The 25,703-nt window shown below is 38.2% G+C and overlaps 1 protein-coding gene across 1 annotated transcript in view; it reads right to left on the bottom strand.

The window, feature by feature from the left end:
• Positions 1-25,245, bottom strand: part of TBC1D15 (TBC1 domain family member 15) — a 36,502-nt gene extending 11,257 nt beyond the window's left edge. Inside the window, exons 1-10 of the mRNA XM_082498167.1 lie at positions 25,210-25,245; positions 14,950-15,048; positions 14,628-14,702; positions 13,380-13,518; positions 11,549-11,759; positions 5,996-6,098; positions 4,837-5,034; positions 3,215-3,343; positions 1,274-1,377; positions 877-971 (exon numbers count right to left, since the gene is read on the bottom strand). Of these exons, the coding sequence (XP_082354293.1) occupies positions 877-971; positions 1,274-1,377; positions 3,215-3,343; positions 4,837-5,034; positions 5,996-6,098; positions 11,549-11,759; positions 13,380-13,518; positions 14,628-14,702; positions 14,950-15,048; positions 25,210-25,233 (1,177 nt within the window). The 5' untranslated portion in view covers positions 25,234-25,245. The remainder of the gene's footprint in view (positions 1-876; positions 972-1,273; positions 1,378-3,214; positions 3,344-4,836; positions 5,035-5,995; positions 6,099-11,548; positions 11,760-13,379; positions 13,519-14,627; positions 14,703-14,949; positions 15,049-25,209) is intronic.
• Positions 25,246-25,703: the final 458 nt, after the last annotated feature.

Below are 25,703 nucleotides of genomic sequence, written 5' to 3'. Positions count from 1 at the left end.
CTCTTTAATAATGTGAAATTCATGATTGATGTATTGAAATGAGCAAAATTGAGTGCACTTTAATAAAAGGAGTATTTAGTAGTTTTGGATCCACTTTACAACATAAGCCTAATATTGTTGTTTACATTTCAAACACTTAAAAAGGAACAGAACTACTTTAACAGAAACAAAACTTCAGCCTTTTTTGAACTCCAAATATTTTTTTTCCTGTTAACACACACACTCTTTCTAAAAAGGTAGTTTAGTAAACTACTAAGATTAAACTTTCCCAACCCTTTCAGCTTGCCTGTTGAACAACTGGCTGAAATAATTTTAGTTCATTTCTCAGAATAACACAAAAATATCATCCTGTCTCCTGAAATAACTATTTAGTATTCCTAAATATTGGTGCCCAAATCTCATCACCAAAAAGAACTGAGCATACAAACTGCTAATAGTCAGCAGAACTTGATGAAATTTTTAATAGTGGGTGTAAACCCCACAAGTCAGAATGCACATATACAAATCCCTGTAAGAAATTTTAAAATGTAAACAAACACATTTTCATATTCTTATTGTATGTCATTATTTTAATGACCTTCCCAGTAAAATTATATCATGCAATAACACAAAATAAATAGCCTTTTGTTAATAAGTAAAGGAAGTTAAGATCGAGCCATTCTGTAACACTAATGTGTACAGCTCTGAATTACTCTGGTTAAGAAAGTTTTAGTATTAAGTATATAATAAAGTTTAGACACCTCTGAGATCCGCAACATGTTCATTTTTAGTGCCTCTTCATACAGGTTACTCAAAAGGTTACGTTTTTTCAATTTCACATTGAATCGTACAAGTGTGCGAATCTGTGAAGTTAGGTATTTCTAAATCTAAATTTACCTATAAGACTCCGGTAATCTCTTAATCTTGAATTTCGTTTTTCCTGTTCATCACTGACAGATTTCCACTGCAGTTTCATCCTGAAATATTCGTCCCTGAAGAAGAAAGAAAATTTTGAAACCAAAACATGCTCAATTATTACATTTCTTTTTTTTTTTATCTAAGCATTCATTTATTCATTCCTTTTTTTCTTTGGCATAAATAGGATAACAACACCCTGTTTATATCATATTTTCACTTTAGTACAACAATCATTTTAAAGAAAGTTTCACGCACTTCTCTGCATTCAACAATCTTCAGCAGCTGTCTTTCAAGCAAAGCTGTCTACATCACTATATGCCTTAAGAAAAAAGCAGCTTTTTAATTTATTTAGTAACAAAACCCCCACTGTACTCACGTTTTCTCTTTTTGCAGATTTGCTCTCTCTTCTTTAGTGCTATTCCAAGGAAAATATCCCAAAAGAAATTTCCACGCCTCTTTTCTTAAAGTATGGCAGAGACCCTAGGGAAAAATGGATATGAAACATTAACAAAAAGACTATTTCAATTTTGTGAGGAAACATTCCTACAGTGATACAACACTTTTTAAAGTAACAACTTAAGAGAACTGTTATAAGTAAGCTTCTTTTTACATTGTAGCCAAATTTTATCTGCTAACTCGGTATCGCACTTGGAAGAAATGGGAAGAAGAGAATAAGATTAAGCAGAAAACTGTAGAAGCACAGGGCTCATCCTTAGAAGATAAAAAAAAACTTGACAAAAGATTTTTCTTCCTATATTTTTGCTTCACTGCTGGCAATAAAGACCTTACGGGCATCAGAGACTGAGAAGCAAAACACATACCTTATAAATTTATATATTTAAACATTATGCTGCCTAACTGCCAAACTTCTGGTCTCACCACAAATTGATCTTCAGGACTAGACTTCCATTTATTTAATTTTTTAAATAAATATTTTCATCTTACAAGACATGGTCAACATGCAGATGAATCTTCCAAACAATCAAAAATACTAGTGCCCACTCAAGGACACTATTTGTCAGAAATCTTTCCAAGTAACACTCATGATTTGTAGATGACAAAAATGTATTAGCTGAATCATATTCCACTCTCATCAAAAGAGTATTCCTGCAGAAAAGTCATGAGAATGATGCACTTCTGCTATCAGACTCCTCAGTTTACCAGTCCAAGGCCAGCTTGATTCCTCACTGTATTTCTTTATCTACCATTAGAATAAGGGAAGGAAGATGGTGCAACAAATAGTAGCAAATGGAACTTTTACAGTAACTGGCAAACAGTTTAAGAGAGACATTTCAACTTTTTTTTTTTTTCTTTTTTTCTTTTTTTAAAAGAGGAACAGCACTTAATGAACTGCAAGTTATTGGGATCTGGAGTCACGAAGAAAATCAAGCACTCACTCCTCTGGCAATGGACAACAGAGATGACAGGGAAATGGGCTAAAGGAAGAAAAGGTTTGTAATGATTCCCACGGTTGCAGAAGAGTCCTTAATTGGGCACCTCAGAAACAGGTATATTAAAGAACAGTCACAAACTGAGAAGGGCCTCAGTTTCACTCTACCGCCTTCACAGTATATTACTTAATACATACAAGTCTTTAAAAAACTGTAATATCAATGTTATCATTCTCTGCTTCTACTCAAACTCCCAAGAACGCAAGACTGTATACTTGCAAACATGCATCAACAGGTACACAAAGAATGCATTAAGGCAGTTGGATTCCCATCAAAAAAGAAATACTAAAGTAATATTAGGTAGAATAGCTATGGGACATCACTACAGTATTCAAAATTTCCACCAATGAGACTGAATTCACATTCACATTGCAAAACCCCTCAGTTCAATAACAAATAATGGCAAAAGTGTTTAGGACTGCTCATATGATGAGGACCAAATAAAGGCAAACTGCTGGGCAAAGAAAAGCAGCTTTTGTTGGAGAAGGAAAAGAAAACACCCTCAAAAAGAAAAGAATAAATCCAGTATCTTAACATTGAGGTACTGGTCTTTTCTTGAAAGGCACTTTGATTTCTCTTCTTTATTGATTAAGCCTTTGTGTTTTCAACACATTCACTTAGCCAGGCACCACAAGATGTCTCTCCTTGTAGAGCACTTTGTATGGTTGAAAGACTGTCAAGGTATTTGATTAGCATGAAATCGTGCTGTATGAAGTCTCTCCAGCAGTACTGACTGGCCCATGCTCAAGGTCCTGCACGAAGCGTTATAAGTATAATTAAAACAGCAGAATCATGGTTTGGGAAGGAAAGAAAAAAGGGGCCAGAAGCAAGCAATAAGTCTCGTTGACTTTAGAAAAACAAGTTACCCCTTTGAATATCAATCGCTTCATGTAGTTGACATTTAAAATTCTTCCTTCAGAATCCATATTCTTAGCCCACTCTTCAGTTGACACAGGCTCTCTTCTACTAACTTCAGGCTGTTTTCCTAGATCGATCTGAAACACATGCAAATACATTATATGAATCCCACTGAAGTGCTTCAGTAGTTTTAAACAGCTGCACAAATAGTACTAAGCTTGCCACTTGCTTATATTCAGTGCAACTACATTGTCACGTGTGCATACCTCAGTTAGCAACTCTAAGGAACGAAGGCTGTGTCCACAGTAGCAAGTAGTATGGACCAATACAAGCAGATCTTTAGAGCAAGACACTCTGTGCTGAGAACCTGGTTATACGTGTTAGTATTTCAGATTTTGGAGGAGGATGTAGTATGTGTTTTAAATAGCCTTCTACCCCCACAAACACCTCTGAACTGCCTTCCCATGGACTAAAAGCCTCTATGCAATTGGAAATGTATTAGGTATGTGCAACAGAGCAGACAAGGGCAATAGGGAGCTTCAAAAGCACATTCCTAGTACACATTAGCACATCTTAAAAGAAACCGAAAAACTACTTGGGTTCAGAGATCAATTTAAGTAAACCGCCCCTTAAAAAAAAACAACCCAAAACCAAGACTATATGTGCTTTCAGAACTCCTAACACCCAACAAAGTTTCACAGTTTATGGTTAGTCTCTCTCAGTTCCCAAATTGCATGTTTAAGCACAGCAGAATTCAATGGACTAACTCCTTACTTTCTAAAAATATTTTGATGATGACAACCACCAAGTCAATTTGTGTTTCAAATCTTTACAAGTCTAAGGCATTTGCCAGATTAAGACACATAGGTCAGTATAATTTTAAATATGTAGCATTCATTATACTTTTTCTCATTAGTAAATTAACTAATTAAGTGCTAGGCAGCAAGTTCATGGAATTACATAGTTCATACAACTACTGCTAAGTTATTAACACTATTTTGAACTCAACAAAAAAAAACCATTCAAAGTAGTTTAACACTCTAAAAATGTGTTAGCTGCTTAAATAGTAATCACAAGCATTTCAAAATAAACCTTTTCCACCAATCTGTAAAAGACACCAACAGGAGCCCACACAAAGTGATTCATGATCCAATTACAAGCTCATTCTAGCTTTAGTTCAAGCCATACATAAATCTGTACACTTATACACCCTAGACATTAATCATCCCATTAAATACTTTGTTTTAATCTTCTTAGCCCTCTTAAAGCAAACTGAAATGTTACAGTGATTAGCCAAGAAAGTTGGTTATTAACCTGTATACCCCAATTTTACTTAACATAGTTCCATCTGACCACAGAGGAAACATTAAAGATGAAATGGGTGACTTTTCAGGGTACTGACTCTAAGATAACATTAATCCTCATTTCAGTAATGACAAGCTTTCTTTCACAGCAAAAGTTGTATTTGCAGCCATTAAAATGATATATTCTAGAAATAGCTGATAATGATTTTACTCTTGTGAATAAATGGTAGGGCAGCATAAACAGTGTAACTCACCAAGCTTCAAGTTCTACCACTCCTTTAAAAGAAAAGAATCAATGCATGCGTATCATTCATTTACACACTCACTCGTGTAATGACTTCAAATCCTGGTTCTTCCTGCTGATTTATCTTTAGCCCTGGAATAGCATCATTGAGAAAGTCTGCCATTTCTGATGGTGGTCGCCTCTGAGTTGAAGTGTCACTTAAACGAAAACTGTCAAAAATATAGTTTGTGACTTTGGAAAATTGTCCCATTGTTACTGTGTATGGATCTTTCTTCAATTTCTGTGTTATAACAAGGAAAACAAGTAAAATACAAAAAGCCTCAGATTATTTGGAATTCTTGAACTCAAAGAAAGCAAAACAACCAGAAGAGTATTGTAGGTCCCAAAGTTACTGAAGTTTCATGTATCTGTAGTTTCATGTAGTACATTCGTTACATGATTAAAAAAAGATATCTTAAGTATTAAGGTAATACTACTGATTGATTTGAAAGACTAGATAGCAGTGTGCTCAGTAAGCCTGACCTACAAATAAAAGTGGACCAGATCTACTGTTTACTTTCCAGTGATTAATGCCAGAAAACATCTTCCTTAGGCCTAGCTTCTCTACTTTCATAGAGAAAACATCTTGAATCATTATGTACCCTGCTAGTAATCTCACACAAAACTTGATTTGACAACTTGACTGGCCTCATTCAAGTCACTGGAAATTTTGCTGCTGACTTTCATGAGTCCACAAACCCCGCCAAATGATAAGCGGTTTTAACATTAAAAAACAAAACAAAAAAACCCAAACAAACAAACAAAAAAACAAACAAAAACTTTCAGACAACATTCTGCTCTTTGCTACTGTATTTCCAGCATCTCTTCAAAACTGTCAGAAAATATGAAGGAAAAGAACATTTAGTTAAGGAAAATTTAGAAAATTCTAATTAATACATTTTGATAACTCCTAAATATTTTTTTCCTTCTTCCCCTTTCTAAAGCTATCTGTACCCAAATGTACAGAATCACAGACAACACTAACTTGAATAGGTTTGAAGTACCACCACAGGGAAGTTAAGAAATTATTAGAACACAGAAAATAACTTTAAGTAAGCATACCTTCTATAGGCATTTGTTTGTTTTAAGATACAATCAATGTTTCTACAATGGCAATCATTCAGGGAATATTTGTGTGACATGGTAGGGTGAGGGTTTTTAATAAATGTCTTCAGAATAAAAAGTTCAAAGATAATACATACTTGTAATAAGCCATATGATGGTTCATCAAAGAGATTTTCAAAAGACTGAGACAGAGACTTGTTCTGAGAATTCACAAGAAGAATCCGTTTATCCTGTGGCGATCTGAAAAAAAACAAAAATTAAAAAGGGTTTCTATAAATACCATCAAAAAACATTTTCAGGAAGAACTGAACATTTACAGTTTTTCAAGTCACATTTCAGGTTTTGTGCACAGAAAACAGGTTTGATGCAAGATCACTCTTAGTTCTTGGCACAAGTTCACAAGCTAACACACTACAAAACAGGACTTTCGTTTTTTACAAAATTAGTCATCATCATATTAATTCTGAATTGTAAACTTTCGTTCTTTGAAAAATCATGATGATTTTGCGAAATTATTCTGGAAGATAACTTTTGTCACCCACATGTAAACAAAGTTTCCTTCAACTATAGTTTTCTATATTTGGCAATGGACAAAAAAAAAAAAAAAGAGATAACACAGGAAAGGAAATTGTGAGACACAGTCAGCCTCAAACACCCATATGCTGAAACTCCTTTAACATAATCGAGGATGTGAAAAGAGCCCATGTCACCATACACAGTTAAGGAACTCTTTCTACCAACTAGCAAATCTTACATGAAGGCACCCTATAAAACATTACATTAAGGAATACAAACTGCTTTTCAATGTATGAAAGCACATCAACAAATTTCTAACCAACAGTATTACAACAGCTACTGTCAGAATAATTTTAAGATTCATACTGAAAAGAGAGTAAAAACCACCACAGCCATTGTATTGTGAAATTGAACCACCTCAGTACAGCCCTGCAAATGCGTTTCTGTGTAGACTCCAAAAGCTAAATGAATACAAACCAAATTTGGCCTAACTTACTGTTTTGTACACTCTTCTTCTTCAATAACATTTGCTTTTCTGACAGGCTTGCACAGGCAGATGAAAAAGATAATAACAAAGACAGTGGAATCATGCTGCTCCTAGTATTTCACAGAATCACAGAATCACAGAATTATCAGAGTTGGAAGGGACCTCTAGAGATCATCTAGTCCAACTCCCCTGCTAAAGCAGGATTGCCTAGAGCACATTACTCAGGACTGCATCCAGGCGGGTCTTGAAAATCTCCAGGGAAGGGGACTCCACAACCTCCCTGGGCAGCCTGTTCCAGTGCTCTGTCACCCGAACCGTAAAGAACTGTTTCCGTGTATTTGAACGGAACTTCCTGTGTTCTAACTTGTGCCCATTGCCCCTCGTCCTGTCACTTGGAACCAATGAAAATCTCTTAATCTCTTCTTTTGCTCTCACACTCCCAGCCCCATAAACACCCCTCCTTCTCCCCTCCTTTGGCACAGATACCCCATCAATTCACTAACCAGCTCTCAAATTTACAATTTACAGCTCAATGTGTGACAGAAGAGAGAACACCTCAGAAGCCAGACTGACATTCAAGCCTCGGAGTTGGTAGCCAGGCAGAGGAAAGCCGAGCACTTTGCCATCTGACTCTAATTCATCACACAGACTTACATTTATAAAATACCTCTCTATTGCTCTCTCCCAAAGTTTAAATCCACTATTTCTAGTCTTTGAAAGAAAAATTACTTTTATTTTTATTAGTATCTGCATCATCTACCGTGTTATTAAAGTCAAAGATAAGAACTTTAATAAGCCTTATCTCTCTCCCGTTCCAACAGGACAGGACACTGTTAACACTGACGGATATGAAATGCAACAAGAGATGTCATTTTGAGACAGCCAGACACCACAGTCATCGTCCTGAGGCAGCAACAGTTAATGAAGCTCAACTGGCTTTTGCTAACGCACAGCACAGGGGCCAAGGCTGAGTCACGTACTATGTCTTCCTTAACTAAAAGAACAAAAACTTTGTACTGTATCTCCATTTTAATTAAACATTCTTTCTGGAGAGCCAGTTGGGTATCAACAGCTACTTGGGTAATGTTCAAAACAAATTTGTGAGCTAGACACTTTAATAAACACTTACTCATAATACTGCAAGTTAGAAAGTGTCATCCGTACATGCACTGTTTTCTCAATAGGACCAAACTAGGAAGCACACAATCTTTATTACTCACATCACACACACTCATCTCAGCAATGATGTGACATTTTATAAGGAATGATGTTAGAGAATGGCAAAAATTTTTGAGGTAACAGGAACAGAGGAAGAAAATACCCATGACAAAGGTATTTTAGAGAAAAGCTAAACTTTCTGCCTTAACATCAATATCCATATATTATAAGCTAGAAGTTGGCATAACAAGTAATTATGCTGCCACATATTTCCTTATGACATCCAGAAAGCTGAGTAAACATCTTTTCCCAAAAGAGGTTGTAAGCTTAGGTATATCATGTATTGAAGCATAAATACCATTAGGAAGCAACAGAAACATATATAGACTGAAACCTACCATTTCCACAACTTTTTGTGGCATACTTGCTCTTTTTGCTTTCCTTAACAAAACAAGCAAAAAAAACCACATCGTAATTCATTACTAGAACACAGAAAATAAATTTGGTGGTAGAAGCAGAACTTAACTGGAAGAGAGGAATCTAAGTAAGAAAACTAAAACTGGCAGTTCCTGCTCAGCTCAATGCCTAACTTCATTCCAATTTAATTTCCATAGCTGTCTCAGCTTTTTGCTTTAAAGTTCCCAAAGTATCTGCTGTTGCATTTATCAATGCTTAGAACTGTTCGAGGTGGCAATAATATGCAGCTCAGCATGTCCTGAATGCTTGAACATCACCTGAAGTTTTCCCTGTCTTATCTTCGCAGGAAACTCTGATAAGCATTCCTGGACCCTGCAGAGCACAGCTGCTGGGTCAGACTGCAAAAACCCAGTGCCACTGCCTTCTTTTAAAATCAGACATGCGAGGACATAACTGCCTCTCTTCAAACTCTTTCTTCCCCACCTGACAGCTACTGTTTTGCACTGTCCCAAGAGGAATGTCCATATCACGTGGCAAGAGGCTAGAAAGGACAAGAACTAAAAAACCACCTCGTCAAAGGTAGAATGGTAAGCACCCACTCTCTCACCTCAGACTATCTGAAAGAGACAGGGTTTGAAACAGGACCCAAAATCACCACCCATTTTATTTTCATTCAGTGACTCACCAATAAGCATTGATTTTACATAGCAATGTGGAATATAATTTTTTGCAGCACATGACTCAATGAAACTACAAATAATGGTTGTTAATAACACAAACTGCCTAACATTATGTGCAAACAAACTGACAACCAAACACTGGACAGAACCTAGATGTCTGACTTATAGGAGCTTAGGTGTCCAACTTCATAAAATGGTTGAAGGTATTCTGGTATGTTAGTTTAGATTCCTGGGGCTTTTTTTCCAAAATTTTCAACCATAAGGTCAAAAGATACAAAAAACTTCCTGAATACAAAAAGACAGAACAACTTGTTACATAGCAGAGCAGTATCTTCTTGTAAATGTTTTATGCCTTAGAACAAAAAATATTAAATATAAAATATGCTTAGTCCATGTGTCTCAACATTAAATACATGGAACTCCACCAAAATTAGTGGAACTGTAACTACAGATCTGTAGATGCAGTACCACATTTTAATTATCAACTTTTCTGTTGCTTATTGCTTTCCATGTGTGTATATACACACACACATATATATTCAAATAAGCAGCATGAACTCATTAGTTCTAAATTGCTTTTGTTAAAGCCTCAAATGGACTAACTGGAAAAACAATATGAGAAAATCTTCATCTAAAATTTTAAAGTTTCTAGTTGATAGTCAATCACCATAACAAAGTTTTGATTAAGTCAATGCAAATCAGTACGCTGCACTGTCAAATGTACTCACTAAGCCTACTTAGAACTTGGTCCTGTTCATTAAATACATGTTACAAGAATTAGAAAATTTGAAATACATTGCTGCAGTACACAGGCAACAGATTACATAGATAGGGTATAAAGCTTTTAGCAACTCACCATGCAACACAGATGTTTTTCCAGTGTTTGATACTCAAAAACCTGCCCTAGCCTACCAGCAACTAGTCGGAAGATACCAACAAATAGGTAAACACAGAACAGGATGCTTAAAAAAGAAAAATTTCCTTGGGGAGAAGCAAAGCGAGACAGGGGGATGGCGGGATAGCATTATTCCCCTGCACCTGCAGAAGTAGTGAAATTAGGGAACAAAATGAAAGGAGGTTTAAGGAAGAACTCAAAGGGAACCTAGAAGAAAAAAACCTCAGCATTTAAGATGAAGTTGCCATCCAGTATTTCCTAATCTACAGTTGTACAGAGAATATTCGTACTTACACCTTTATCTCATCCCCCTAATAGCCTCTTCCTTTGGTTTTCTTGAATTTTCCCCTTAAAAAGCTCGCATACAATGCTACCGCCAGTACCATTTCACCAACTGGTCACACTGCCCATGCTACCTTCTCCAAGCAGTTGAAAACTTGTGATTATCACCAGCTCCAACACCACAGCTTGACACTGTCACTTGCCTTTCACAAATCAGTACAATGAATACACAACCCTCATGTCCTGTTGGCTTGCTCTCCAGCCCAACAGTATTACTCAGCAACAGCCCTCCTTACTTGTCAAAGGCAACTCTGACCTTGTTGATGCTACCAACATAAGAGCCCTCTATAAGGATTTGCACATACATTTCACTATCCACCTTCAAATCTGTCATCAGAATATTACGTTGCAAGGGATAATAGAATACTTTTGAAAAGAGAATACCTGTTACGCTGATGTTACACCTGTTACAGGTGTACCCGTTACACTTCATTGTTTCTTCATGCTCCACCTACTTTTATTTACCCTGTTGCCTTCTTAAATTATACTTATGCCTACATGGTGAGAGCAGAACATTTTATTTTTATTCTGCATTTATGCTGTGCCAATCAAGAAGGCTTTTATCCAAGTGAAAAACTTGGAGGTAACACAACAAAACCCAAGTATTTAACACCATGATAGGGTCTAACTATGTTTACATTCAGAAAGTTGATCTGAAAAGTAAAGACCGAGTGTGAAGCATTCCCCACAGCAAGAAATTACAGGGGAACAGAATTCCAGATGAAAAAACTTTTGTATGCAAATTGATTTAGTTGACAGTACTATAAGTTACATCACAAACTGATGTCAATACTCAGATATTTCACATAAAGCAGAAGACCTCAAATTTTAACACAAATTATCCCATTTAATAGAAGTGGTTCATGAACAAGGGTTTAACTTTACACTGAGTGTTTATGAGAAGCTTATGTGCCCACTAGAGGGAGCTACTGAGGTATTATGGAGCTAATAACACTTTACCAGATTCTATACTAGTTCATAAATTGATCCAACAATTTTAAAAATTCAGCCTACATTCCAAATGCATATGTGAAATTACCATTTTGCTCACCTTGAAAATTGATTCTACTAATAAAAATGGGAAGAGAAAAAACACATCAGGAAGCGTTAATCTGAAGTTCATTACAAAATTTAAAAAAAAAAGTAAACCACTAATCCATATTTAAATCAGAACGAAGACTTGTCTGATACTTACTCATTCAGCACAACATGCTTTTCAAGGCATTTAATCAATAGCTTGCTATCTCCACGATGAAAGTGAAGAGCTGGAAGCTTTACATCATCCTTCAGACAGAACACCACATAAGACCATCCCATGCCTTCTTTGTTTTGTTTGATTGATTTCAGATCTGTCAAACTGAACAGGAACGACCACTTGCTTTCTCCATTTGCATGAGTTGTAGCATCTTAAAAACAAAATTACCACATGATTTTAGTTTGACTTCCAGTGTTGGCAATTACAAATGCATCATATCTGTCACTGTTCAAAAAACCCAAACCCCAGAATTGGTTCTGATAATAAAATGTGTACCATAACTACTGTAACTGTTATTTCTGGATTTCTCTTTGTGCCTCCTCTTCTTCTACAGACTTCTAAAATAACAAGCAAGTCCCTCAGACTGCTTCCCTAAAGCTGTGCCTACAGTTTATAAAAGTGATCCAGCAGTTAAAGTTAAAACTGCTGTACCAAATTCCAGCAGCAAGCAGAATCCCACCATCATCTCCACCAGGAAGTACTACTTAAACTAAACGTGAGATACGTTACAATATTGTATGCAATATATTGCACACAGTATTATCCACGTCTTGTAAGACTACTACCAAAGTAAGGGAGAAGGAATTGAAAATCTCCCCACGCATCCCTCTCTCCCATACTGTGCAAGCATGTATACACTCTGTACAAGACTGTACACACTTAAAGAGAAGGGATTAAATTTTACTTTACCAGAGGACACAAAATTTCCAGCACGCCTGGAGGGAAATCTGGCAACCCCCCTGGCCTGCCCCCATCAAATTACAGCAACTGGAAATAAGCAAGAAGTGGTGAAAGCACAATCCAAGTCAGTAGTGCTCACGTACACTCACTCGGATGAGGATGTACTCTAACACCTGAAGATGAAAAATCAATACAAACCAGTGATGTAATAGACCATCCTATGCCTGACAGAGATGCTGGTTTTAGCTTTATATCGTGCCAGTGCTAAAAGCTCCTCTCAAACACATCATTCTAGGAGCAAGGACTGTGCTTTACCCAAAAAAAACATTCATAACCTTAAGTCCAAACCCTGCACTCATACATAACATAGATGACACTTAAAACCATCACAGATATGGTGAAACAAGCCCAGTTATAGGTTGAGAAATAATATAGGGAAAACAAGTATTATAAAGAAAAATACTACGGGAGAATCAGAGAGAAAAAAAAAAAAAAAAAAGAGTACTTGAAAGTCACTGTCCTTTCTCCCCCACTCTTTTTTTTTTTTTTTTACAACGTATCTACTGAGACACTGTAACAAAAATGATGTAGCTACAAAATTATTTTGCTAAAGTAAAAAAGACTCTATAAAAAAAGACCCATGTACCGCATAACTGTACATTCAATCTCCCCCTGCTGTTGCAGTAGCGAAAGGCACTTGAGTAGTAAACCATTTATTTTTTCATTTTCCTTTCTGACACGACACCTAGTTCCAATTCCATTTGTTTGAAACAATGCAAGATCCCAAAGCCACTACATCATCTAATGATCGTCACAGCAAGAAGTTAGATTTAACATTTATTTTCAATACAATTCTCTAGCAATTTAAAGAAAAAAAATCAGATTGGAGGCAGATGGCAGCTATTCCATTGTGATTTTTTTTTTTTTCTTTTCACACCCAGAGATTCACCTCTTACCACAAACGATTCCCAGCTTTTCAATTCCTAATAAAATCCATTTTACTGTATGTGAAAGGCAATTCTTCAGTTACAAGTTCACACACGCAAAAAATAAAACATCAACCCCACACACACACTTATTTTTTAAGTACCTCCATTTGAATGAGGTTTCTTTTTAAAAGAGACCGTGGTGACCATGTCCCATTCTGCTTCATAACTACTTGGACGGTCTGCTCCTCGGGAACATTTTTCTTTAGGAGGTTGAGTCCACTCCACAACAGAACTGGAATCCTGAGGGGGGGAAAAAAAAAAAAAAAAAAAAAAAAAAAAAGAGTGACTATCAAAAAGCAAGGCATGAAAGTTGAGTTAGTTTCTCAGATTCAAGAAGAACGAGCATCTTCATTTTCACAGATTGAAAGAATCTGTAGTATTAAAATCTTAGGAAACATGGTACAGTTCAACCCAGGAAATTTTGACTTAAGACTAACAAAAGAGGTTTTACTTAATAAATTCAACATGGTACTAAAACATCCTAGCCTCTCTTGCAGACTCTACCAATATAACAAGCTTTTTATTTAAATGTAAAACGTAAATATTTCTTCTTTAGTCGCATCCTTTTAATACTGCTTAAACACCACATCCCAATGGATCTTGGAACCTCCATAGACTTCTATTTTTATTTTGCATTAGAATAGTACATCTCTGTTTTGAGTCTAATTATGAGGAGTGAATCACCAGACTACAACATAGTAAACACAGGGGGACTGGTGACCATGATACACTCACTTGGTGTTTACTATTCATACAGATAGTTCCCTTCTATTTTATCTATGAACCAAAGGGAGACCTTATAGCAGCTTTCTGATATCTGAAGGGTGCCTACAAGAAAGCTGGAGAGGGACATTTTACAAAGACATGTAGTGATAGGACAAGGGGGAATGGCTTCAAACTGGAAGAAGGTAGATTTAGAATAGATATTAGGAAGAAATTTTTCACTATGAGGGTGATGAGGCACTGGAACAGGTTGCTCAGGGAAGTTGTGGAAGCCCCACCCCTGGACATGTTCAAGACACTGGATGGGGCTTTAAGCAACCTGGTCTAGTGGGAGGTGTCTCTGCCCATGGCAGGGAGGTTGGAACTAGATGATCTTTAAGGTCCCTTCCAACCCAAACCATTCTATGATTCAAGTAAAAACTAAATACAGTCACCTACACATGTATCCCAATAATCAGAACTGGACTGCAGTCCACAAATATGATTCCTACATGTAGCTATTAATACCAATGATAATCACATAAATAGATTTTGCTCCCAATTATGAGATCATCTATACATAAGTTAACACAAAACAAAGTCTTTGAAGGAACAGAATAACGAACACTGATAACTAACAAACTTACCTTTCCAGCACAGAGGATATTAGAAGTATCCAAAGTATCATCCAGCGGCCTCCAATCTACTATTACTTCATTTTCCTACAATACAATCAATCATAAAAAAATTCAATACTACACAACAAAGTACATATACCTGTTTACTTATGGTATGATTATGGTGCAACTTACATGTATATATAAAAAATTATGCAGATGATGTCAAACGTTATGTGATGTTTGTTCATTTATGAAATCCTATACTTCAAAAGACATTTAGATTTGCCAAACATGTTACATGCTTCAACAACAAATATACGAAGTTTCCATAACTATATTATGCAAATACCTTTTCTATGAGACGTAATACTCCTCGTATTAAGCTGTCCTGGTCATCATTTTTTCCGCAGGATGAATGAATGAAAACTCCTTCTTGCTCATATACAACCTATAACAAAGTGAGTAATGAAATAAAAACCAAGATTTTAAGGTTGTTTCTCCTGTGGTACTCATTATCATTTTGACTCAACTGCATAAGTTGAAGCGAACACCTCTAGCCTGTTAGGGGGTTTGTTACCCTTCCTTCCTCCCCATCCCCAAGACCCGAGTCTTTCACTTAAATCAAGAAACAACGGAAAATGGAACTTTTAAAATTTACTCTCTAAGTAATACACCGACTACTATTACTTCACCAGTAAATCAAAAAACGCATTCAATACCTACTGTTTTTTAAATCAGCCGGCAGAGGTTCACATGGAAATACTACACAGCTTTTAAAACATTAAAAAGCTTTCTTACAGAGTCCACCTTTCCCCCACTAGCCATTTAAGCATGTTGAAATTATAAGCTTCATTTAAATTAAAAATGGACTGTCTAGCATACAAAATTGAACTCCACCAAAATTGCAGCCTTCGATTAAATAATGATCCAATCCTAGATTCAGGGTGAATGGTAAAGGTTCCATTTCAAAGGTATAATATGTGACAGTCAGATAAGAGAGACTTGTGGGAGTACACACTGCCAACGTAACTTTTGCATTTAAGCATTCACAAAAACTGTTCACAGTATTCTGCTCTTAAAAAAAAAAAATAAAAAAAAGAGAATTCTTGCCTGTCAAAATTCAACAGACTCTACAAAGCTACATGCTATACATACTCATAAAAGCTCTATAAACAATATAAACGGCTTCTGTTTTAAACAACTCCCTAAAAGAGGCATGAAAAGTCCCTAACATACCAAACTTTGATTTTTTTGAAAGTGAAATACATCAAATAGTAACAGTAATTTTTTTATAACCATGTTAATTTTCAAAGCGAGCTGTGAACACTGCCTTAAAAATAAGTATTTTTAAAGGCAAAACCTAATAATTCTTAGCTAATCAGAGCAATACTAATATTTCAGTACTAAAGAAATATAATATCTCTTTTTCTCAACTTACTCATTTGTCAGATTTTTAAAATCATCGCGTCTACTGTCAGGTCAGTAAACTAGAAGTTTAGGTATGTAAGCCTAACTAGACAGACAAGAATACAGAGCTCAAAAATAGCAATCAAATTCAGTTAACTTGTCCTTTCTGTTGTAGATTTACTTCTTAAATTTCTCTTCACTTTACACAAGCAAGGAATTTCTGAAGTGTCCTGTCTGATCACAGAAATATCATTTGGAAGAGACCTCTAGAGGTCAGTTAGTATAACCTCCCTCTTGAAGGATTATTAACATCAAGTTTCAAACATTCCTTCCTCTTCTCTATTACAGCTTTTTCTCTTTTCTATCAAAAAAGATCCTCCCTCTATTTCTATCAAATACCTGTTTTTAAGTTCATTCCCTGGTTAAGCAAGGCAACTTTAGAATTTAGACTTTAACTTCTAGTTAGGTGAACCTGATCTATCACCACAACTAGTCAGAAGTATGAACTAAAGTGAACAATCACTGGGACAGCTGTTCCAGAAAAAAAATATTGGTATCACAGTGATACTGGCAGAAGTGGATTACTGCCAATAATGTTGGTCAGTATCATAAAGCATACCTTCTCCCTCTATAAGGTACACAAATAATTGTTTTTATTATTTCCCATCTATTAATCTCTCAGAAAGACAAACATTTCCTTTCACAGGAAAAGAAAACATATTCGCAATGCTACAGTTGTCATGCAACTGAAAAACGCTACATTGCTCCTCATAACAGTTCCAGCTCCCTGCCCCGTGTTCCACTGAAACAGGCAATGAAACCAAAGCAGCGAGAACATGCTCAGAAGTTTGGAGGGTATCTGTAAAACAGAGGACTTCTCACCACAGTGCCACTTATTTCCCTCCTACTGTTCCTCAAGAGAAAAACTTCTCAAAGTTCAAAAAGCCAGAAGGCTAAGCTATTAGGACTTATTCTTATCCAATAACAGGTGCGATCTCGTATATTTTTTTTTCTAAATGTTATCAAGTATTTAATATTAAAATATTGCACTTTAAAGCTCAGTTATGTCATTGAAGAAAAAAGCTGTGTCACACAGATGCGAATCTAGAAGATGCAATAATGTAACTAGTTTGAAGAAAGATATGGCATTCATCTTACAAAAGATTATCTAGGAAGTGCTTTAACAGCTTAATCCACTGCAAAACATTTTGGAAGTTACCATCTGTGAATTATCTGAAATACTGAGCTGCTCTGTTTAGCAGTACTTTGTAAGATAGCTACATAACTGAATTTGAATAAGCTGATTTTGGGAATATGGTGTTATAGTGGTAGCACCTGAAGATTAACTATACTGGGCGGCTGTATTTCACACAATGATCTTAACATGCTGAAAATTCAAAAATGCTACTAAGTATTCTTACAGTAACTTTTGTTTTCTGGTATTACAGCACTGGCAAGCTATTAATCAATTCAAAGAAGGAAAGTAACGTTAAATTACACATACTAGTAATAAGTACTAAGGAAAGTATCAAGTTGAAAGACAGTATACCAACAGTTAAATTTGAATTAAGAAAGAAAAAACAAAACAAAACAAAACAAAACCATCCATCAGTAGAGAACTACTATAACACCGTGTAGCTCAACCCCACACACCATGTGGCCCCCCCAGGTATTTGCTCCATGCCTCCACAGCCCAACAATCATGCAAACATCTGGTTCATCACCACACATGGAACTCTTAAGCAGCCAGGAAAACAGACATTTCAAAACCAGGGAATAGCAGAATACACTGCCTCTTGCCTAAACAGCAGGTTACAGCAGAACATGTCAGATAGGTATCTTGAAAAAAGATGGGGGGGAACAGACAGCAAATGTTGGAAGACCATCAGAAGCATCACTAAAATAGCAAGGACCTGTGTAAGGTGTGCACGCAAAATCTGTGTAGTGAGATCCTGGTATGTACGGAGACAGCAGAAGTAACTAGATATAAGCAGGGCAGGATAATGAGCCCATTGCCCCCATATTAGCAGTTAAAGTAACTACAACCACCCAAACCCTACTAAAACCTGCATCAGTATTACCTGTCAACACCCCCTGCATAAAAAAGCAACCCAATCTTCTTTAAATCTTAGTAACTTTTTGGCTTCAGTGACAGAGGTGTGTGATCTAGAAAGGCCTCATTATCCACTGTGTAAAAGAATTCAAGAGTTTTAAGAATGTCATCTGCTCAGTTAGTTGATTATGCTTCTTCTATTACGAGACAGAAAAGCAAGCTACTGGCTCATCTTGGTTTTGTACTATTCATTATTTTACATGTTTCATCACAGTCTCTTTTTCAAAGGTGAAAAGTAGGTGGAGTCAAGGTCAATCTTTCATTTTCTTTTCATATGATTAGAGTCATCACTCTTCCTCTAAGTCTACACAATATTAATAAGCCCATCATGAAAAAAAGCAGAGTTCACTTAAATAAGTGTACACCACAGGTGACTAGATAAGTCAACATGTCCCTAAGATTTTAATTAAAACCCAATGGTATTCCTCACACCAGTATTACAGCCCTTCCACCCAGTAAGAAACCTGTGCTCTGCACAGTCAACCAATTGGTCATGGAAACAGAACCCCAGGGAAGAAACGCATCATATGTCGCTTAGCTGCTTGAGGCCAAAAAAGCTGTCCAGCCATGAAAGGCCTAACTACAGATTTAAACAACGGTAGTTCTGTTTTCTTCCATTTCTATCTGCAAACATTTGTTGAACTTTCCACAGAGATGCATGTTCCTCAGGTTTAAATGTTATTACATGCATGAAAGCCAGACCTTGATAGGCCCACAATAACAAAAAAAAAAAAAAAAAAAGAAAAAAGAACAGAAGTGTTTGTCAAAAGTACATACCAACACAACTAAAGCAAATGAAGGTGTAATGTGACAGGAGCTAAACAACTTTGAAAACTACTTGATTTCAAACAAATTTTCACTCAGTCTTGAAGCTGTACATGTATCAGAATTACTCAAAGGTTTTCAGCTATCTTACTAGCTCAAAGCTCATTCTATGCAAAACAGTTTCCAGATTTATCCATCTATGGTATCGTTAAGATACTTGAATGTTTCAAATCATAAGCATGAGTACTTAAGGAAACTTATCACTATAAAAACACTCAGATGACAATTTTTTTTTCTACAAAATGATGGATAAAGTAGGAAAAAAAGAAGTTTGTATGATTTAAGTACTGCTTTTTAATAATCTCAAAATTTCAAGTTTGAAATAACACGTACCTGAGAAGCTCATGTTCATACGTCTTTCCTGCTTGTCAAGCAAGTCCATGCCTGCAGTCTGCAAGCATAACTTACACCACATTTATTTTTCCAGTTCTACAGAATGAAAATTAGACCCATTGTGTATTTGATTTAGAATCCTACCAAAAGCTAGGAATTGATTCAAGAGTTTACAAACGCTGCTAAGCCACTTTGACTTGTTTTTTCTTTTTTTTCCGTAGGCGCTACGGAAGTCAAAGGCAAATTCACAATTCATTCTAGTCAGTCACTGAAAGTGCTGTGCCGCACAGAGACCACAGCTATTCCACCTCATATATTAATGGAGGGTCTGTATAAACAGGGAACCACAGCACAAAATTCAGGAAAGCTGCACAAAGGAATAGTTGTCTAACCACCTACTATAAAAAAACAGAGGGAAGTAGTAGGATGCAGGCTTAGTTTACATGTCATGGCATATGCTAGTTAAGGCATTGGAAAACTGTTCAAGTACTTATATTCCATGTCTAGCAGAAAATAACTTTCTAAAATGAAAACAATGAGCAGTCAATAGGCAATGTTTGTAGCTTTTTGTTGCCAGGGCCATACACGAGCAGGCAGCCTTCAGCATACCACGTTGACAATTACAATACGTGCTAGAACACAAGCAAAGTTTTGGGATTAAATGCTTGCCATCTGATGGCAATTTACAGCCCTCTGCTACCAGCTAGTGAGAGATGACAACACAGCACCCAAAGACAATGAGGTGTAAGAAACAAAAAAGGGAGAGCTAGGACCTGGGCCTACCATGGAACAGGGTGGTCCTGCCCTCCTCACCCATGTATTTCCCACCCTGTCTGTACTGGGGACCTACGCACCAGCTGACGTCATGTGCACTGATCATTCATACCTTATACTCTTGCTCTTACCCCTGTCACACACCCAACAACCTGCCAAACGCAGGACATTTGAGAGAATGGAGAAGCACTGCAACTGTCCCAGCTGATTAGCTAGTCCCATCTTTCAGACACTACACACTCTCTCCCCATGTTCTTATCCAAGTCACTCTCCTTTTCTGCCACGGAGCACAGCTCGGGGCCAGCATCGCTCTGCCAAGATGCCCTCCAGCTTGCAGCACTTATACAGTGAATCAGCTACTGCTCTGGGGCCATTAAGCAATTACGGCACTGTTCAAATCCTGATTCTAACAACTTTTCAATAGGAGTTACTTCATTTTTCCCTCACATTAGAGAATCAGGTAAAGGATTCACTGTGGATTCAATAGTTGAAGCAGCAAGCAGGTGTGCTCATAAGAAAGTGACTGAGTAAAAGTCTGAATGCTCCACAGACTACAAATTAAGGGAAAATGGGTCTGTCTGCAAACATTAACAACAGATATAGCAGCTGCACAGCATCTTATTTTCTGATTCTGACAGAAGGTAAACAGAACAAGATGCAAAACAGTAAGGAAACAACTACATGCCAATAAAATAAATTGAATTTAGGCAACTGTTGTCCTGAGAGACCTTACATCCACAAAAGAAAGTACATTAGTTTAGAGCTGTGCTTTAAAGTTAGAAGAAACATAACTCAATTTAAAAATCTGCATTATATTGCTTTAATTTCCATCTCCCTCTTTGGAATAGCTGAGGTTTCCCCAGAGCTTATTCACACATTTACTGCTAAACTGTGACTGGGCACGTCAAAGTACCTACTACAACAACAGTCTGCTTTGAATGACCAGATACCAGCACATTTGAGTGCTCTGCAAAGCATCAAGCTAACGTTACTTGACCAACACGATCTTCTGCTCCATGGAAGATATCCTACAACTTCTAGCATTTGAATTTTAATAAATATATGTCATACCTTTTGTCTGCTGAGTCTATGGCTCAACCTTTTTTCTTAAGACAGTAAAATTTCAGCCCCTGCTAGTCTTAAAAGACTAAAAGTCTTCCAAACATTAAGTTTCTAAGCGGGGGAAAATTTATTGTTTATGTTGTGACAAATACGAGAAAGCTCGCAACATCGGGAATGACATATCATAAGAAAGGTTTCCTGCTTGACAACAGTAAGTTTTTCAAGTTCTGCCTTAGGTGCACTGAAGATTTCTTGAACTGTAATGCATTTCTTCTCCTTATGCAGCAACAGTGGGATATCAGTGAAAATACAAGTCTATTTGGGGCACTGAAAATAAGAGCTTTAGGTGGTAACATGCTATTTCTGCTGTGAACACTTCTGCAAGAGAAATCTAATGAACAGAAAACAGAAAGAATATATGGAAATTTCAGAATTATCAGTGAACTGCTTTATATTTAAGCATAATGAAACCTTAACTAAATTCAAAAGAGGCAAAGACAGGCAAAAGCCTCTGTTCACAAAGAAAACCTATGAAGTACAATATATTCAGAAAGGATTATGATTCTGTATATGGTAAATTATAAAGGCTGAAAAAGTTATAATGAAGATTTTAAATCAAGTGCTTAATAAAATGGCACAACAATGCATAGTATAGGAGTATCTGTGCCCCCAAATTTAACCAGTAGAAGGTGCAGCAAGACATTGCCTACAACACAGAATATATATACACCTAAATTAATCCACTATATCTGTGCCAACAAACTACCAGAAGGATGCAAAGCCAATTTTAACAGACTATTTTAAATCTCTTTGCTTGTCCTGGCTACAAAAATAAACCCCTCAACAAACACACACCCTACCCCCCAACATTACGTCACTTACAATATTGTTTAGTAGCAGCTACAGTGTTACTCAAACACTTCCAGTTGCCAAACTGGCCAAACATCTGAGCTTCAGGTCTAAGCTCAGATGTTTAGCCAGTTAAAGCTCTGAAGCTTTAACTTCAAGAGCAAGGGCACCAGCAAGTGAAAAATAACTTCTCTGACAGCCTATGTGCCAATTAGTAATTTGAGAAAGATCTCAACAGTCCACGTGCTGAAGATACTCTGAACTCCAAGTGCATAAAACAAAAATCATTACTGTCTTTAGACTTGCTGTAATAATAGCTGATATACCAAGAGACTAAAATTGAAGTTTTTACTTCTCCCCATACACAACTTTTTATCTCATTTTCTAATATAGTTTTCTGTTATAAGGGTGAGTCCAGAGTCAGTTCTCTGAAATAAGGAAAGCAGACTGCTATTTGTTAAGCAACAAAAAGAGAGAAAATATACCTGCTTTCATGCATAAATTTAAAAGCACTGAAAAAAAAAAAAAACACCTTATTGTCAAGTTACTTGCAGAAAAAAATGGCAACTCTATTAAAGGACAAAACACTGAAGCTCACACCTTTCTAGTGCAGATGGTCATTAATAAAGAATAAGTCAAGACTCCAGAACTCAACTCAAGTTTTCTGGAACAGAGTAAACCATATAGAGAAAAACACTGAAAAGAACTTTCCAGGATATGAAACTAAGAAAAAAACAAATAGGACAAAAATCCAAGTAAAGTAGTCTATACAGTTACATGAGGTAGCCAAATTTATAATTCATATCCCACTAATGTATGGAGCAGAAACCAGAGACAATATGAAATAGCTGAGCTGTGAGTCCACTGGTATTAACGATGTCTTGGAAATAAAAAAAAAAAAAAAAAAAGGTGATAGAGAAGGGGAAGGCAAACAGGGTAAAAATATAGTAGAAACCACAACCTTATATGGTTTGCTGAAACAAGATTTCATGAAAGTTGAAACAATGCAGGCTATCCCAGCGGCTTGATATATTGCCATGTGCATTCCATGGGAATTACTTTGTGTAATATTTTGCAGAAAAGAACGTATGCATTAATATACATTACTTTCATATGATAAGATCTGCCAAGCAAGACTAAAGCACCCCACAAACTAACGCCTACTACTCTCTGAGAAGTCTACCACCTGAAACACCTCATTACAACACTGCACACCCAGAAAGAAAAGTGCAATTAATTTAGGACACACATAGCTTGCAAAAACACCAAAGTGCTAAATGCCTTAACTGAGAATGTTGAGTCTGTACCAACTTACACTGTGTTTATTCCACCTGGAGTGAAATTTCACTAGTTTGTGAGCCCTTCTAAAATCCTGCTGCCATCTAAAGGAACAATTTGTGATCCAATGTGCTCCCTAGACCAACAGAAAACCATCCCAGCCAAAAATAAGCACACACAGTTTTCTGTAGTATTTTGGCTTGCTAAATCAAATCACCGAGAGATCAAATGAGTTCAGTATCCAAGAAGCAGAAGTGCAACACACAGGTGGGGAGACCTAGAGAAGGATGGAACTGCTCCTACTGAGAGCATTGAAACTTCAAACCAGCCCAGACACTTCATGAAGTTTGAGAAAACACAACTACCACTTTTTTCTCTGTATCAAGAGAAATGACAAAGAATGGTATTGAATTAGAACTTGCATTAACAAGTTGCATTAGTATTGTGGACATGGAATAAATGAAATGGAGTTTTGCAACGTCTTAGAGATTTAGTCTCAAGCTAGCAGACTTTTTTTTAAAGGAACAATGAATCCATAGCAAATTTACAAACAACTAATCCACAACAGTTTCAGCCTCTCATGTAAACTATGATAATATAGCTACTTTCAGGAAAAAAGTCCTGAAGAAGATCCTGATATAAACCTATGTGGAAAAAAAAACCCACTGCAAAATATTTACAATCATCCAAGAAACTACTGGAATGAGCTTAAAATGGGCAAAACCAGAAGAGTAACTTTTCTCTGTATACATGAAAACTGGATGTGTGTCGCTAGAAACAGATGGGAGGACAGTAGGTACATCCAGTTTTCATGCACGCAATCTTTACATTTACAGCACCTAACAGCAATAAAAAACTTCATCTTTAAGTTGTAACAAATCCAGCTAAACAAATTTCCTGCTCCACCAGTTCTGGTTGAAACAGATATGGTAAACTAGCACAAGTGAGATCTCTACTGAATTATCCTGCTAGCTAAATGCACCCCTCAGCTGAAACCGTCATTTGCTGCCATATACTGGAAATGTGAAACTGAAGACTATCACTCTCTAACCCTGGCTACATACAGTCAGACACTACACTGAGATTTTAAATCCTAGATAAAGGGTCCACATGTTCAGTAGCCCGGCACGGTGAAGTAACACTTTTAGAAAACGGAGTTATGGAGTAAAAATATTTCTACAATAAAGCCATATGGACACAACTCGAGTCTGCTGGTGGGGGAGGAGGGAGGCAGAGATGGTTCCCAATACCTCCCCTCCTGTGACCTCAAACCAGGACAGACATTTGAATCCTTGTCAAGCTCTACTGTTTCATTCGGGAACCCTCCACAAGGTTCGGCGGCATGTAAAAACCTTTACATTACCGAACGATCCGACTGGCAAGGCTTTGTACCCGCCCCGGGGCAGCCACCCGCGTGCCACCAGCGCGCAGGCCAGCAGAAAGGCCAGTAACGTCTGCGAGCCGCTCAGGGACAGGCGGCCACGTAACCGGGACAACTCTCGTCCCTCCGGCTCAGCCTCACAGCCTGCTCTGCGGAGGCCAGCTCCCGGCACCGGGGCTGCCCGCCTCCGGCGGACAGCGGCCTCTCGGCGCAGCCCGCAGGCGAGCCGGGCCGAGCCGGGCGGGAGGCGCTGGGAGGTACCGCCGCACCCGGCCCAGGCAAGGCCCGCGTCACACCCGCCGGCCGCGACCCCCCCTCCCGCGCAAGGCGGCGCAGAGGGCCAACGGCCTCCCGCCACCGCCAGGCCCGCCCGAGGGCGGGAGGGTCCGCGGCCGCAGGGCCCCGCGGCCCCGTCAGGAGACCCCGCACCCGCGCACCGCGGGGAGGAAAGGCCCCCGCCCGGCCACGCAGCGGCCCGGCCGTCCCCTCCCTTCCCAGAGCCGCACACAGCAGGGCAACCCCCCACGGGGAGAGGACGACAGCCACCGCCGCCGGCGCGGGACTCGGGCCCAGCCCACCCCCGTTACCTTGCCGCTCGGAGGCGCCGCCATGTTGCCTACGAGTGTTTATGATGACGTTGCGCTCTTCACGTGCTTCCCCACAGCTCCACAACAACCCCCGTCAGCCCCTCCGCGGCCGGCGGGGCGGCGCAGGCGCATTCGGGCCGACCCGCCCGGGAAGGGAACAGCAGGGCCCGGCTGGGGGGGGGCGGAGCTTCGGTCACGGGGGGGCGGGACTCGGAGCACGGGGGCGGGGCCAGACGGAAGAGCCCCGCTTCCCCGCCGCGCGGGGCCTCCGTGGGCAGCGGCTTTTCGTCAGGGAGCGCCGCCAGGAAAGAGGAGAAAAATGATGATGTTTATTCCTTTTTTTTTTTTTTCTTGGTCTTTTGGCTCATTTTGGGACCCCCCCGCACAGCTCCCTGCGAGACTGGCAGGTGCCAAGCGGCGGGGAAGCGGCTTGCCCCTGAGGCGGGCGGGCAGGCCCTGGCGGCCCGGCCCTGGCCCTGGCCCTGGCCCTGGCC

This window comes from Vanellus vanellus, assembly GCF_965231255.1.
Source record: "Vanellus vanellus genome assembly, chromosome: 1".
Classification (NCBI taxonomy): domain Eukaryota; kingdom Metazoa; phylum Chordata; class Aves; order Charadriiformes; family Charadriidae; genus Vanellus; species Vanellus vanellus.
Note: the sequence above shows the minus strand (reverse complement) of the source record. Positions and strands in the feature narration are given on the sequence as shown.